The sequence below is a fragment of the Sinocyclocheilus anshuiensis genome, unplaced genomic scaffold, assembly GCF_001515605.1.
Source record: "Sinocyclocheilus anshuiensis isolate Anshui unplaced genomic scaffold, SAMN03320099.WGS_v1.1 scaffold55, whole genome shotgun sequence".
Lineage (NCBI taxonomy): Eukaryota > Metazoa > Chordata > Actinopteri > Cypriniformes > Cyprinidae > Sinocyclocheilus > Sinocyclocheilus anshuiensis.
The window spans coordinates 100328-115394 of NW_015549647.1; the positions used below are offsets into that span (position 1 = coordinate 100328).

Below are 15067 nucleotides of genomic sequence, written 5' to 3' on the forward strand. Positions count from 1 at the left end.
GTAAATCTGAAAAAAAAAATTAAAAAAAAAAGACAATGGCAGCAGATTTTTGCATTTTTATTTCAACATTTGAACATTTTTATTTCATGGAATGTGTTTATAACAGAACATTTACCATATTTTAGGTCAGGCATGAGTTGCCTTGCTTGGTTGTGCAAGGATCAGCAAGCCCCTCAACTTAATACTCCTCTCCTTCTTCATCCTCTTCTCCGACACTGTCTGTTCCCACCTCTTCATAATCCTTCTCCAGGGCAGCCATGTCTTCTCTGGCCTCTGAGAACTCACCCTCCTCCATACCTTCACCCACATACCAATGAACAAAAGCTCTCTTGGCGTACATCAGATCGAATTTGTGATCCAAACGAGCCCAGGCTTCAGCAATAGCTGTGGTGTTGCTCAGCATACATACAGCTCGCTGCACCTTAGCCAGGTCTCCTCCAGGAACCACGGTCGGTGGCTGGTAGTTGATGCCAACCTTGAATCCAGTGGGACACCAGTCCACAAACTGGATGCTACGCTTGGTCTTGATGGTGGCGATGGCAGAGTTGACGTCTTTGGGAACGACATCTCCACGGTACAGCAGACAACAAGCCATGTACTTGCCGTGACGAGGGTCACATTTCACCATCTGATTGGCTGGCTCGAAGCAAGCATTAGTGATGTCAGCAACAGACAGCTGCTCATGGTAGGCTTTCTCTGCAGAGATCACTGGGGCGTAGGTGGCCAGTGGGAAGTGGATACGTGGATAGGGGACCAAGTTGGTTTGGAACTCGGTCAGATCTACATTCAGGGCTCCATCGAAACGCAGGGATGCAGTGATGGAGGAAACGATCTGCCCGATCAGCCTGTTGAGGTTTGTGTAGGTGGGACGCTCGATGTCGAGGTTTCTACGGCAGATATCGTAGATGGCCTCATTGTCTACCATGAAGGCACAGTCGGAGTGCTCGAGAGTGGTGTGGGTGGTAAGAATGGAGTTGTAGGGCTCCACCACTGCAGTGGACACTTGAGGAGCTGGATAGACCGCAAACTCAAGTTTAGACTTCTTTCCATAGTCAACAGAGAGCCGTTCCATTAGGAGAGAGGTAAACCCAGAGCCGGTGCCACCACCAAAACTGTGGAAGATCAGGAAGCCCTGGAGCCCAGTGCACTGATCAGCCTGCAAACAAAATAGTGAATGTTTAGATGGGAAATATATCAATTATAATAACAGCAAACAATTAGTGAACATTAAGATGGGAGATATATAATAACATTATAGTAATTATAACTAAATTAACTTATTTGATTGCCTAGTGACTAGCATTTTTTAAAGGTGAACTTGTATGTTCTGTGATCTTCCCAACTAATATTCAGTGTATAGGTAAGATGGTGGCAGTATGTGCATCTTACCAGTTTGCGAGTCCTGTCCAGCACCAGGTCAATGATCTCCTTGCCAATGGTGTAGTGACCACGGGCGTAGTTGTTGGCAGCATCTTCCTTACCAGTGATCAACTGCTCAGGGTGGAAAAGCTGGCGGTAGGTACCTGTGCGCACCTCATCTGAAAAAAAGGATGAACTTCTTTTAACTACAAGCTAAAACACCTAAAGTTGCTCCAAAGTTCAATTTAACAGCTGGGGACAAAACCAAAATGCATAAATTATTACCAATGACAGTGGGCTCCAGATCGACAAAGACTGCTCTTGGAACATGTTTTCCAGCTCCAGTCTCACTGAAGAAGGTGTTGAAGGAGTCATCTCCACCTCCAATGGTTTTATCACTTGGCATCTGACCATCTGGCTGGATCCCATGCTCCAGGCAATACAGCTCCCAGCATGCATTGCCCATCTGCACACCTGCCTGGCCGACATGGACTGAGATGCACTCACGCTAGGGTGCAATGAGAGACATATTTAAAATGGTAGCAGTCAATTTAAATTTCTCTTGGGAAAAAGTAGCTTTCGCTTTTAATTTTCATAAACACTAAAACTGACAACCATTATCAAGACAATCAAAATCTATAAAATAAAACAAACTAATTATTGACAAACGTATTCATGAAGACTAAGACTGTTCGTTAAAAGTCAAGTAATTGTTAAGTATTATAAATAATGCATCAGACAAATAAATAATTTAAAACATCCTACCATTGTAGAACTTTCCTCTGGCCGACAACGTAAAGAGTTCAGTTGAGAAGTGTTGTGTATGTTCTCTGTGACGATATCATCACTATATAAAGAGCAAGCTGATGCCATGGTAACATGGTTTGTTGTTGGCAACTTAAAGGGATAAGTACAATTATGTGAATGTCAATCATAGATGACCGCAGTGCACTGAACAAACAGGCCTAGTCACATCCCAGTGCTTCTTGTTTCCTGAAAAAGGCACACTCTAACAGGTCAACATTCGTCCATTCACCCACAGCCATTAATATTCAACCCTGCACTGGTGGATCACATCTTTGGTGGGGTTTGTATCACCAATGGAAGAACAATCTAAAAACTTAGGAATGTGAACTTAATCTTTGTTCCAACAACGTTGAACCTTTGACACACTGTGGCACAATCACTATTGCTCATACTCAAGGTTAGGGATTTGATCGAACTCTTTAAAGGCCTGTTCACACCAAAAATGAAAACTGTAATGACAACTATATGAGCATTCATACCAACAGACAATAATGTTGTGTCTTATCTAAATGCTTAAAAGTCCATCTTGATTGGCTTTCAGTGTTGTCCCTTAACTGGAAAAATCGCTCTTATAGTTGTAATGTGGACTTTATTTTCTTAAAATTACAGACATTTTTAAAGCATTGTGGTTATATTTGTATATTTAAAATATGGCATGTAAACTGGTATGTGGTACGGGCATGAATGTCATGCATCTTGTTGAGGAGAGGTTAATATTATTATATTAATCAGACTTATGGTTTTCATTCTCTAAAATTTGTAGTTTTTTTTTGTCTTCATGTGTTTTAGCAGTTTGTATGTTTATGAATTTTCCAGCTCCAGTCTCACTGAAGAAGGTGTTGAAGGAGTCATCTCCACCTCCAATGGTTTTATCACTTGGCATCTGACCATCTGGCTGGATCCCATGCTCCAGGCAATACAGCTCCCAGCATGCATTGCCCATCTGGGCTCCGGCTTGGCCGACGTGCATGGAAATACATTCACGCTATAGCAAGAAAGGGGGGAAAAAAAAAAAGATATGGTTAGCATCAACAACTTGGAAAATGATTGGAAGAAAAATTATTTGTGCTCATGTAAATGAAACATGTCATTAAATCTATCAAATACATGGGCCTCATTAAAGAAAGAATACAGTTACTCCACAAATTTCTGTTCACCCCGGAAAACAACGTAACCGCAGGAATTTATACAAACATATTACATCCATACAGGAAACTGAGCAGAGTGGTAGGGCAGGATGTTTATCTTTTCATATGTTAAGCTGTTGAATGGTGCCTTTGAATGCCAGTGACGTGACCGTATACATTGGTTCACTGTATCATTACAAATTCCTAACATTACAGACAAGTTAAGTGATAGATAGGGACTTTCCTTCAAATCAAAATATGTCATGTCAGAAACATGCTCAGTGCCCAGTAACAGGGAGCACTGCCTAAGATGACCCGTTTCCGAAGATCAATTTGTCTGTACGTGGATCAATACCCATTACCAGCTCCCAACCAGCCACACTGCAGCAGTTCCAGTCGTTTTTATCTGAATGAACGCATGCAGGCTTAAATGCTGACTAGGCCCAAAGTTAAGGGTGAGTGTAAAACACACCCATTTTGCTCCCTTATTCTCATTCTTAAAATGTGAAGCACTCATTTTGATATATGAAGCATAGAACTTGAGCATTTATGGAGTCAGACTGTGACTTATGACCAGGGCTGCACGCAAGTTTTTCAGTCTGGTTCTCATGAGAGCACCTGGAGATTTGGTTTGGTACTCACACTGCACATAGCGTGACTCATAAAATATAACTATAAAAATAAAATTAATAGTGAAAGTAGTATAATTGCAATTTATTTATTTTGTATTTTAATAAATTGAACAAATCAGTGTGATACAATTACGTTTAAAAAATGGAGCATAAAATAGTTATTTTATAGTACACTTAAAAGTACAATGCTAACATTAACTTTTTTTTATTTTTATGAATTTATCATTTTCAAACCTAAAATCAGCAAGCTTTTATTTTGGCGGGGTGCCGGCAAGTAAGTGTATAAGCTGACGGGTTTAGCGCTGTCCCGCGTCAGTGAATGAAATGGCAGTTTTGCATTTTGCTTTCAACCGGCAGCGCATAGCCTAGATTGATGCTTTCAGTTTGAGTGGAAATCTTATACAGCATTACAGCCGATCTAAAACAGTGATTGTGCATTAACAGCGGTCAACAATGTCGGTACGCAAATGAGCGGTCTGGTCTGAACGCATCGCATTTTTTAATTTGGTCGCGCATGCGCAACAATTCTGCACACCCCTGCTTGTATCTGTAGTTTAGGGGAAGAGACCCAAAGGGCAGGGCTGGTCCCTTCCCCCACCCAACGGTACCACCCAGTTTTCGGTATTATTCAGTGACAAGAAAAGGCGCCATAACTGGAGACTTTTATGCTCGTCTTTGAAATTCTGACGCGTCTGCTCCTCCGCCCTGTCGCGCATCTAACAAAAACCTAAGCTACAGATTTAAAACTTTAATGTCTGACCATGTCTGAATAACTAATATATGTATCTTAGGAGGACGTTTATCCATTTTCTACATGAATCGGCTTGGCTTTAGCCGTTTTCTTTGTTCGGCGTGTCGTTAGAAAGTGCGCCACATCCCAAAGCTCCTGCGCGTGCGCCCGCCCAAAATGCCTTAGATGCTTTTAAACACCACACGCTAAGATTTAACGAACGAACATAGCTTCTGTCTCATATTTGAAGCCAGGATGGTACTTTAAATTTAATACAAAAGTCATTTCGTACTAAACACGAACATCTCAGGCTGTAAAAGACCGTTTTACACACAGAAAACAATCGTATGGTGCTATTTACTGAAATTAGACGTTAATATAAGACTCACCATTTTGTCAGATTTTCCTTCAGACCGACGTTAAGGGTTCGGAGAATGAAGGCGGAATTGCGGCGGAAGGGGCCAGGCTAAGGTTATATAGCGTCGCGCGACCGGATGCAGGAGAGGCGGGGCTCTGGCTTCACTCTGGCGGGAGCGACCGTTAGGGCGGGGCTTTGTGTGAACGCCGCATTCAGTCAGAAAAGGATTGAGGATGGAAAGTGCGCAGTAAGTCAAGGGAGGAGGTTCTTAATTTAAATTGTAAAAAAAACAAATAAATAAATAAACTCAATTTACACCCTACCGCAAATATTGGACACTGGGTGAAGTCGTTTTTATGATATATATTTGAATAATATCCACCATAAACCCTTATCACCACACCGGACAAAGACACGTTAGATTTCAGTCAGACTTACAAAGGTTTTAAGAAAAGTTAGACATTTCCACCAATGTTTAAGTCTTTATTTTATGTTATAATTTGAATAAATTTGTGAACAGTTGACTTCAAGAAAGAGTTCACTGAAAAATGCTAATTGCCGTTATTCAACTCTCATATTGTCCCAACCCATTATTTCATCTGTGGAACACTAAAAGTAGATTTTTTTAACTGTATTTGGCAAAGTCCTTTTCAACATAATGCGAATGTATAAAGTAAAGGGAATGTTGACTGTATTGTAAAGTGAATGCGTACTGTCAAACTTAAAAAAGGACTAAACTAAAAATCATAATATAAGTATCATAAATGGAGTTTTCAAACTCAGGGGAGTGCTAAGGAGTCGGTCAATAAGTTTAGAGAAAAACAGTGTTAAAGGGGTCATATGATGTTGCTAAAAAGAACATTATTTTGTGTATTTGGTGTAATGAAATGTGTTTATGTGGTTTAAGGTTCAAAAAACACATTATTTTCCACATACTGTACATTATTGTTTCTCCTCTATGCCCTGCCTTTCTGAAACGCGTCAATTTTTACAAAGCTCATCGGTCTGAAAAAGCGAGGTGTGCTCTGATTGGCCAGCTATCCAGTGCGTTGTGATTGGCCGAATTCCTCAAGCGTGTGACGGAAATGTTACGCCCCTACCATACTGTGATGCCTGCAGCAACCACATGTGACGACCCCGGGCTGGACTCCGCTTCGTCCACGGTGAAAGCCGATCTGGCGATCGACAGCGCGAAGTTGATGTATTCCCTCAGCAACCAGCACGGATCAGCTCTAGGCATGACGAAGCGGATATCGTCCTCTTTTTTTAGGTAGGCGTGGTTAACTCTTAACTTTTATAAAGAATATCTCTTTGGATTTGAGACTTTAGTCTTTACAACTTTACAGATCTTCTTTATGCACCAAGAGCTTGTAACACTCCAAAGGGAAAGGAAAATTTGAAATCGCATCATATGACCCCTTTAACTTAAATAATATGATTAAAAGTGAGTAGGAAAGAACATAATAGAAACTAAATATTTTAGAAATAATATTTTATTATTTTTAGTGTAATTTTCACAGTATAATGGAGTCTTTACACATAAAATATACAGCAGCATTTTAAATTTTAGCATGGGGTCCCTCACACAAGAATCATTGAAGCCTGAAAACCCCTGGTTTATATGACTTGTGCAATACATTCTTTTCTCTCAGCTTAGCTTTTTTTGTTATAACACATTGTAAGCAAGCACAAAGATTATTTTTAAAAACATTTCATGTTTCGTCAACTTTCTCAAAACCTATTGCATTCACATAATAATGTTCATAATAAAATGTTGCTTTCAACAAATAATAGGCTTTCATTTTGAATGGCACCTAAAGGACAGATCATTTCTGAAACTTGATTTCTTCCAAGTTACTTAAAGGGCATTTGCTATAGAAGACCAGAACATATTTAATCAGGTCTGAAAACATGTTACAGTAACACAGAGCCACATTTGCACATGGTAGTCTTCACATTAACGCACCCTCACATATATCAGTTATGAACTTTGCACTTTGACAGATATGTCATGTATCCAGATCTGCTCTGCAGGAAGCCTCAGTAGATGTTCTCTAAACTGGAAGACAATATTGTACAATATGTTCACATCAAGCACATTGACTGCAATGACGCTTTCTCACTCGTTCCCCACACAAGATTTTGTGGCTTAGATAAGACTCTGTTTAGAGAAGGGATCAGAGAAGAATGGAATGCTTGGTAGGCTGGATGGTGTTTTTAAGCGGGGGGCAGTGCATTTGTGTCAGCATATGAGAGGAAAGAAGCTATGAAAGTGTCAAATTAAAATTATTATTATGCTCCCAAATGTGAGAGACCATAAAAAGTCATCTGGTCTTAATGGGAAGGGTCTATATTCCTCCTGCGTCAGACGGGGTGGGGGCAGATTTGTTTAAAGGGGTCATAGGATGCCCATTTTCCACAAGTTGATATGATTCTTTAGGGTCTTAATGAAAAGTCTGTAACATAGTTTGGTTAAAATTTCTCAATAGTAGTGTAAAAAACACCTTTTTTACCCTGTCAAAAACAGCTCTTTTCAGATCAAGCCGTTTTTGTAGCATGGTGAAACAATGGCGGACTGATGACAGCTCACTCAGGGCAGGTCTAATGGTGCGTTCAAATCATGTCAGATAGATCGTATTTATGAGTTGAACGCACATGAATGCCACCACAAAGTCGTTATTACGAGTGGGAAACTCGAAATTTTCTTTAAGCCCAGAGTTTCCGAGTTGGGGGCGTGTCAATGAGAAACATGTCGGAATCGATGGATGCAACGTCTGTAGTTGACAGTAAATTTTTGTTTAAATTGGTAGTTTAGTTGTCCTATAAACTTAAATCGGTCGTGTTCTTGTTACGCAGCTGAAATCCAAGTAAAACAAATGCAGACCCTGTTGTATTTTCTTGTAATTTATTAAAAGAAGGTACACCGCCATCTTGTGCCGACTAAACGGACTTGAATGCACCTGATGTCGTAATTACGACTTGTCAACTCATAATTACGAATGTCCCAGGAGGACTTGAACGCAGCATATGGTAAGACACCAGTCCAGTCTGTGCTGAAATGCTACTGTCAATCAAACTATAGTGGGAGGGGCCTGTCTGACATCAAACAGACAGGCATCTGAGATCAGCTCGATTTGAGAAAGGGGAAAACATTTAACCAGATTTAAAAAAAAAACACTGGGTGGATTTTTATCATTATAGGGTGGTTGTATACACACACTGCCAGCACACATTTCAGTTCAAACAACTTGTAAAAGTGCATGTAGCCTCCTATGACCCCTTTAAAAAAGTTGAATGAAAGGAGCTGTATGTATAATGAACTGTTAAGTGCTTGCCTTGCATCCAAATAGATTATCTTCAATGTAAATTAGAGCATTGTTTGTGGAATTTACCCTTGTGGAACTATTTTCAATCTCACCTCACATTGAAAAAACCTTCTTAGTGTAATTTATGTTAAAATCACTTGTACAACCAAGTTGACTATACGTAAAAATTTAAGGTAGCAAATTAAGTGTTTTTTATGTTGAAATAGGTGGAATTTTTTACAGCTTAAAGTGTTTCTGCTTAAGATTTACTTTAGTTTTGGAAAGACATTTGAGTGTTGTCTAAAAATTATCTTAAAGTGACATTTATATAATTTATGTCAACAACTGATATGTTTCAAATTTCACTAGAATTTGGTATAACATGATTTTAAACTTCAAGTCTGTGCAAGGGCATCTCAAGCATGCTGAAACAGACTTGACTGACATGATATAAAGGCATGCAAATTGTGATAGAATATAAATTCCATTATCCACTTCCACTTCCATGGCACCCTTTCAGTGTGTTCTCCATTTGCATTCTCTTAATCGAATCACAAAGACATTACACAAGCAGTCTTCAGGTGGCACAGTACCGGCCAAATGTTTTATTCTTACCCCAGAGCACTTAAACCAAGAAAACAAAAGCTGTCAGCACTGTGGTTAGCATTGTAACATTTAAACCTTTTTGTCACTATAGTAACTGATGCTAGCTAACTGGTTATCTTATTTGCTGATGAACTGAGTTTTATGACAACCAACTCAGTGAAATAGACAAACAACTAAAAAGTCAATATTAAGTCTTTAAAAGATATCACCTTAACCTTTATGGCCTGTCACATGCACTTGGAGGTTGGCCTGCATGAGTCATGTGGATGATTTATTCATATTCATACACTGCAGACAAAAAAAAAACAGACTGACACCATCAATAACCAATATCAGGAAAATATGTGTTAAAAAAATTAAAAAAGCACAAACTACATATCAAATACAGGTTTCAAATGAGCATAGGGAACAAAACAATATTTTGTTACAGTGAAAATACTGTTTGTGAAAGCTATCTGTGATGTTTCAAGATTATGTAGGGATTCCTTTAATACTCTTCTCCTTCTTCCTCTCCCTCTTCTCCGACGCTGTCTGTTCCCACCTCTTCATAATCCTTCTCCAGGGCAGCCATGTCTTCTCTGGCCTCTGAGAACTCACCCTCCTCCATACCTTCACCCACATACCAATGAACAAAAGCTCTCTTGGCGTACATCAGATCGAATTTGTGATCCAGACGAGCCCAGGCTTCAGCAATAGCTGTGGTGTTGCTCAGCATACATACAGCTCGCTGCACCTTAGCCAGGTCTCCTCCAGGAACCACGGTCGGTGGCTGGTAGTTGATGCCAACCTTGAATCCAGTGGGACACCAGTCCACAAACTGGATGCTACGTTTGGTTTTGATGGTGGCGATGGCAGAGTTGACGTCTTTGGGAACGACATCTCCACGGTACAGCAGACAACAAGCCATGTACTTGCCGTGACGAGGGTCACATTTCACCATCTGATTGGCTGGCTCGAAGCAAGCATTGGTGATTTCTGCGACAGACAGCTGCTCATGGTAGGCTTTCTCTGCAGAGATCACTGGGGCGTAGGTGGCCAGTGGGAAGTGGATACGTGGATAGGGGACCAAGTTGGTTTGGAACTCGGTCAGATCTACATTCAGGGCTCCATCGAAACGCAGGGATGCAGTGATGGAGGAAACGATCTGCCCGATCAGCCTGTTGAGGTTTGTGTAGGTGGGACGCTCAATGTCGAGGTTTCTACGGCAGATATCGTAGATGGCCTCATTGTCTACCATGAAGGCACAGTCGGAGTGCTCGAGAGTGGTGTGGGTGGTAAGAATGGAGTTGTAGGGCTCCACCACTGCAGTGGACACTTGAGGAGCTGGATAAATGGCAAATTCCAGTTTAGACTTTTTCCCGTAGTCAACAGAGAGCCGTTCCATTAGGAGAGAGGTGAACCCAGAGCCGGTGCCACCACCAAAACTGTGGAAGATCAGGAAGCCCTGGAGCCCAGTGCACTGATCAGCCTGCAGGATTACACGAGTTATTTCTACAATCACTGGCCAGGATTTGTCTGTTGTTCTACTGTTGACCCTAATGCAACACTAAAGATAAAGCCAACTTTTGACCCCAAGATTGTCTTACCAGTTTGCGAGTCCTGTCCAGCACCAGGTCAATGATCTCCTTGCCAATGGTGTAGTGTCCACGAGCGTAATTGTTGGCAGCATCTTCTTTACCTGTGATCAGTTGCTCAGGGTGGAACAGCTGGCGGTAGGTACCTGTGCGCACCTCGTCTGGAAAATCAGTCCATGTACTTTACTTTATTCATTATATTATTGTATTTTAGATAAGATAATTTGGTCATTTGCATCATATATTTTCACCAGATTAATCTTGATACGATGCACAACAAGTACAATTTAATAATTCGAGAAAAAAGCTAAGACACTTTACAGTCTTCTTCACTGTAGAATTGAATTATACAAAGAGAATCAGTTTCATTACCAATGACAGTGGGCTCCAGATCGACAAAGACTGCTCTTGGAACATGTTTTCCAGCTCCAGTCTCACTGAAGAAGGTGTTAAAGGAGTCGTCGCCCCCACCAATCGTTTTATCACTTGGCATCTGACCATCTGGCTGGATCCCATGCTCCAGGCAATACAACTCCCAGCATGCATTGCCCATCTGCACACCTGCCTGGCCGACATGGACTGAGATGCACTCACGCTAGGGTGCAATGAGAGACATATTTAAAATGGTAGCAGTCAATTTAAATTTCTCTTGGGAAAAAGTAGCTTTCGCTTTTAATTTTCATAAACACTAAAACTGACAACCATTATCAAGACAATCAAAATCTATAAAATAAAACAAACTAATTATTGACAAACGTATTCATGAAGACTAAGACTGTTCGTTAAAAGTCAAGTAATTGTTAAGTATTATAAATAATGCATCAGACAAATAAATAATTTAAAACATCCTACCATTGTAGAACTTTCCTCTGGCCGACAACGTAAAGAGTTCAGTTGAGAAGTGTTGTGTATGTTCTCTGTGACGATATCATCACTATATAAAGAGCAAGCTGATGCCATGGTAACATGGTTTGTTGTTGGCAACTTAAAGGGATAAGTACAATTATGTGAATGTCAATCATAGATGACCGCAGTGCACTGAACAAACAGGCCTAGTCACATCCCAGTGCTTCTTGTTTCCTGAAAAAGGCACACTCTAACAGGTCAACATTCGTCCATTCACCCACAGCCATTAATATTCAACCCTGCACTGGTGGATCACATCTTTGGTGGGGTTTGTATCACCAATGGAAGAACAATCTAAAAACTTAGGAATGTGAACTTAATCTTTGTTCCAACAACGTTGAACCTTTGACACACTGTGGCACAATCACTATTGCTCATACTCAAGGTTAGGGATTTGATCGAACTCTTTAAAGGCCTGTTCACACCAAAAATGAAAACTGTAATGACAACTATATGAGCATTCATACCAACAGACAATAATGTTGTGTCTTATCTAAATGCTTAAAAGTCCATCTTGATTGGCTTTCAGTGTTGTCCCTTAACTGGAAAAATCGCTCTTATAGTTGTAATGTGGACTTTATTTTCTTAAAATTACAGACATTTTTAAAGCATTGTGGTTATATTTGTATATTTAAAATATGGCATGTAAACTGGTATGTGGTACGGGCATGAATGTCATGCATCTTGTTGAGGAGAGGTTAATATTATTATATTAATCAGACTTATGGTTTTCATTCTCTAAAATTTGTAGTTTTTTTTTGTCTTCATGTGTTTTAGCAGTTTGTATGTTTATGAAGTAACAGCCAAATCTACTTTTCTAAAAGCTCTTTCTCTTTGTTTCTGTCTCTACATAAGCAGTGCAAACTGACCCTGGCACTCACCTGAAGCGCTTATTATGTCATATCTGAACCCTAATTAAATCTGTAAACTATTGTTAACCGGCTGGGTGGCCATGGAGCCCAGGAACAAACATTTCTCATCTGTTCCCAGACTGTTCCCATGACAATAAATGCACATGAAACATATAATCAAGTCAGATTGGGGAAGCTGGAGCTTTGTTTAAATTGTTAGTAGCTGTTATAACCTGTGTTATATATTCTGAAACTCACAGGCTTACATTTCTGTTGGGCAAGGAATAAGTTATCAAAGTGCTGTCAGTTTAGTGTTGTTTTGGTTGGTAATATCACATTAGAAGTATTAAGAAACAAGTGAGGCTTAGCTTTAAGGCTCTTTAAATGGATCCCATTACAAAAGTGTGTTTATGAAATGAACGAGAGGACGCTATATATATATATATATATATATATATATATATATATATGTTCAGTATGTTTTTGACAATATATACATACATATATATATATATATATATATATATAAGTTCAGTATGATTTTAATTTTAATATGCTTCTTGACAGGGTACTTCTTACAGAGAACTGCATGTTAAGACAGAACATCCTAAGCTACCAAAATGCTGCAGGACATTTTCCCTTTCTGATGAAATGTATATATAGTTCATGAGATACAGCTCAGTTTTTCCACAGGCTAGTTTTAAATATCAGAACATTTGGAGTCACATTCACACGTTGTTTTGTTAGAAGGAACCGTGAAAAGACTAGACCTCTTGCAGCTGTCTGTTTGTTCAAATGCCTGATAAATATTTTAATATTCAAAACTGATTCGAAGAGCTTACCAGGTAAGAAAATTACAGCTGAGCTCTGATATGTAAACAGGTCAGAGAGAGAGATATTATATAAACTCTAGATTTACACAGTACTGACCATGTCAGAGTCGACAATACATTAAGTAACAGTTCACAAATTAGCAGCTAGTTTACCCTACTTGGGAGATTCTACGCTGTGTTGGCAAAAGTAGAATCCCTGTATATTTGATATCAGATTATATCATTAGGCATTAAAACAGAGGGCCGATTTAGTTGCAGCACTTTTGCATTTCAACCAATCCACTTTATCCAGGTGCTAAATGTGCTGAAATACTGAATATAAGTCATTTAACAATGCAGTGGCATTTCTTACCTGATGTAATTAACATTTTAGAAAACTGAATTTGAAAAAGATTAAATGTTAGTGTGCATATTTCTATCGAGCATGGCAGCGGTATTATAACCAGGCATATATCCAGATTTTAAATAACAGATTCGGCCTGGATCACAGTGGTGGAGAAATACTGTACAATCTCAGCTGCTCAACCTGCTCAATTCATTCAGTGTTTCCACCTTAATGTTGCCTGTCATCACAGTATTAGTGCATCACAGACTACATTTTCCCAGATCAATATGAAAATTCAAATCTGTATTTTTGACATGATTTTCTATTTTATTAAGAGATTTGTCTGATCCTCTCCAGTTCTTTAAAGAATAAATCCTTTGTGCACCTGTCTAAAAGGAACTGTAAAACATTCATGCAACATGACAAATGATTAAACCTCTTCGATTTTAAAATACATTGCAAAAAGTGTTTCAAGCAAACTGTTGTTCATGATACAGTACAACACAGTGGTTTGTCCCCTCGCATACTTTTCATAATCTTTGGTGGCATATACCTGAAGATCTCAATAACAGTACAAAGAAAAACATAAGTATAAAGTTTTTGATCATAAGAGTATTGAGATGAGCCCCTCACATGCAATGCTAGAAACCCCATCTAGGGAACATGTTAAAATATAATTGTAATAAGGGGTTGTACAGGAGAATCTAGAGATAATAAAACCAGCAAAATTTCCTGATTTTAAAGTCAACATGAAATGGAGTTTGCACTTCCCACTTTATTCCCTAAATATGCTGTATTTCTGAATAAAACAGGATGGGACTGACTGTACAGTGGGACTTCAGGACTTGATTGGTTTGAGACATCAGCCGGCTATGTAGGTAGACAACCTTTCTGACATAGGCAACTTTTACTAACTCTGCCCACAAGATATTTGATCTTATTACTTCTATTTACACTTCATGTGAAGAGCATCTATCATTCGCTGCACTTGTAAACAAGATGCTATTTGTTTCTATTTATACTTGGTGGAAACAGTCTCTAACCGATTTTACACATTTTTTTATTTTACTGTATGTGGAACAATCACTGAAGAATTGTGAACAGTAAGCATGTTAAGAATTTAGTATTTCATGTTGACTTTAAGCAAAAGAGTAAAAGATTTCATGCATGTCATATTCAGGGCAAAAAATCTGATGCTTTGTGTACTGAAGAAACTTCCCAGATTAGCCCAGTGACAAACACCAATCAAATCGGCCCCAGTCTTCATCCCTATTAGCGATTTTTTAATTGTGGTGTCATGGCCACGTTCACACTGTAAAGTTTCAGGAGTGACAACCGCATTTAAATACAAGTGTGAATCCCCTAAATGATCATTTTGTGCGTGGAGCAGAACTCGGTCCTGAAATTGTGATGATTGACATGGTAATCATAGCAACATTCTGGCATCTTGCTCGTTTAGTATATAGTATTTTTGACTGAAGTAATATTACAGTGACCAAATACTGGTTATGTTCAGCAATTTTAACCATATCACTGCCAACAGAGGTGTTGTGTTTTTAGTTTCAAATATGTGACCCTGGACCACAAAACCAGTCATAAGGGTCAATTTTTTGAAATTGAGATTTATACATCATCTGAAAGCTGAATAAATAAG

General features: G+C 39.2%; 2 protein-coding genes across 2 annotated transcripts; both read right to left on the reverse strand.

Annotated features, from left to right (window-relative positions):
* Positions 1-41: 41 nt before the first annotated feature.
* LOC107659977 (tubulin alpha chain-like) lies at positions 42-5138 on the reverse strand. Its single transcript, XM_016449115.1, has 6 exons — positions 5045-5138; positions 2901-3151; positions 2125-2278; positions 1645-1867; positions 1390-1538; positions 42-1156 (listed from the first exon to the last, which is right to left on the reverse strand). Exons 1-6 carry the CDS (start codon positions 5045-5047, stop codon positions 179-181), a joined length of 1758 nt encoding a protein of 585 aa, XP_016304601.1. The 5' UTR covers positions 5048-5138; the 3' UTR covers positions 42-178.
* A 3754-nt stretch (positions 5139-8892) lies between these two features.
* Positions 8893-11473, reverse strand: LOC107659949 (tubulin alpha-1A chain-like). Its single transcript, XM_016449067.1, has 4 exons — positions 11351-11473; positions 10871-11093; positions 10511-10659; positions 8893-10392 (listed from the first exon to the last, which is right to left on the reverse strand). Exons 1-4 carry the CDS (start codon positions 11456-11458, stop codon positions 9412-9414), a joined length of 1461 nt encoding a protein of 486 aa, XP_016304553.1. The 5' UTR covers positions 11459-11473; the 3' UTR covers positions 8893-9411.
* Between the last annotated feature and the right edge of the window lie 3594 nt (positions 11474-15067).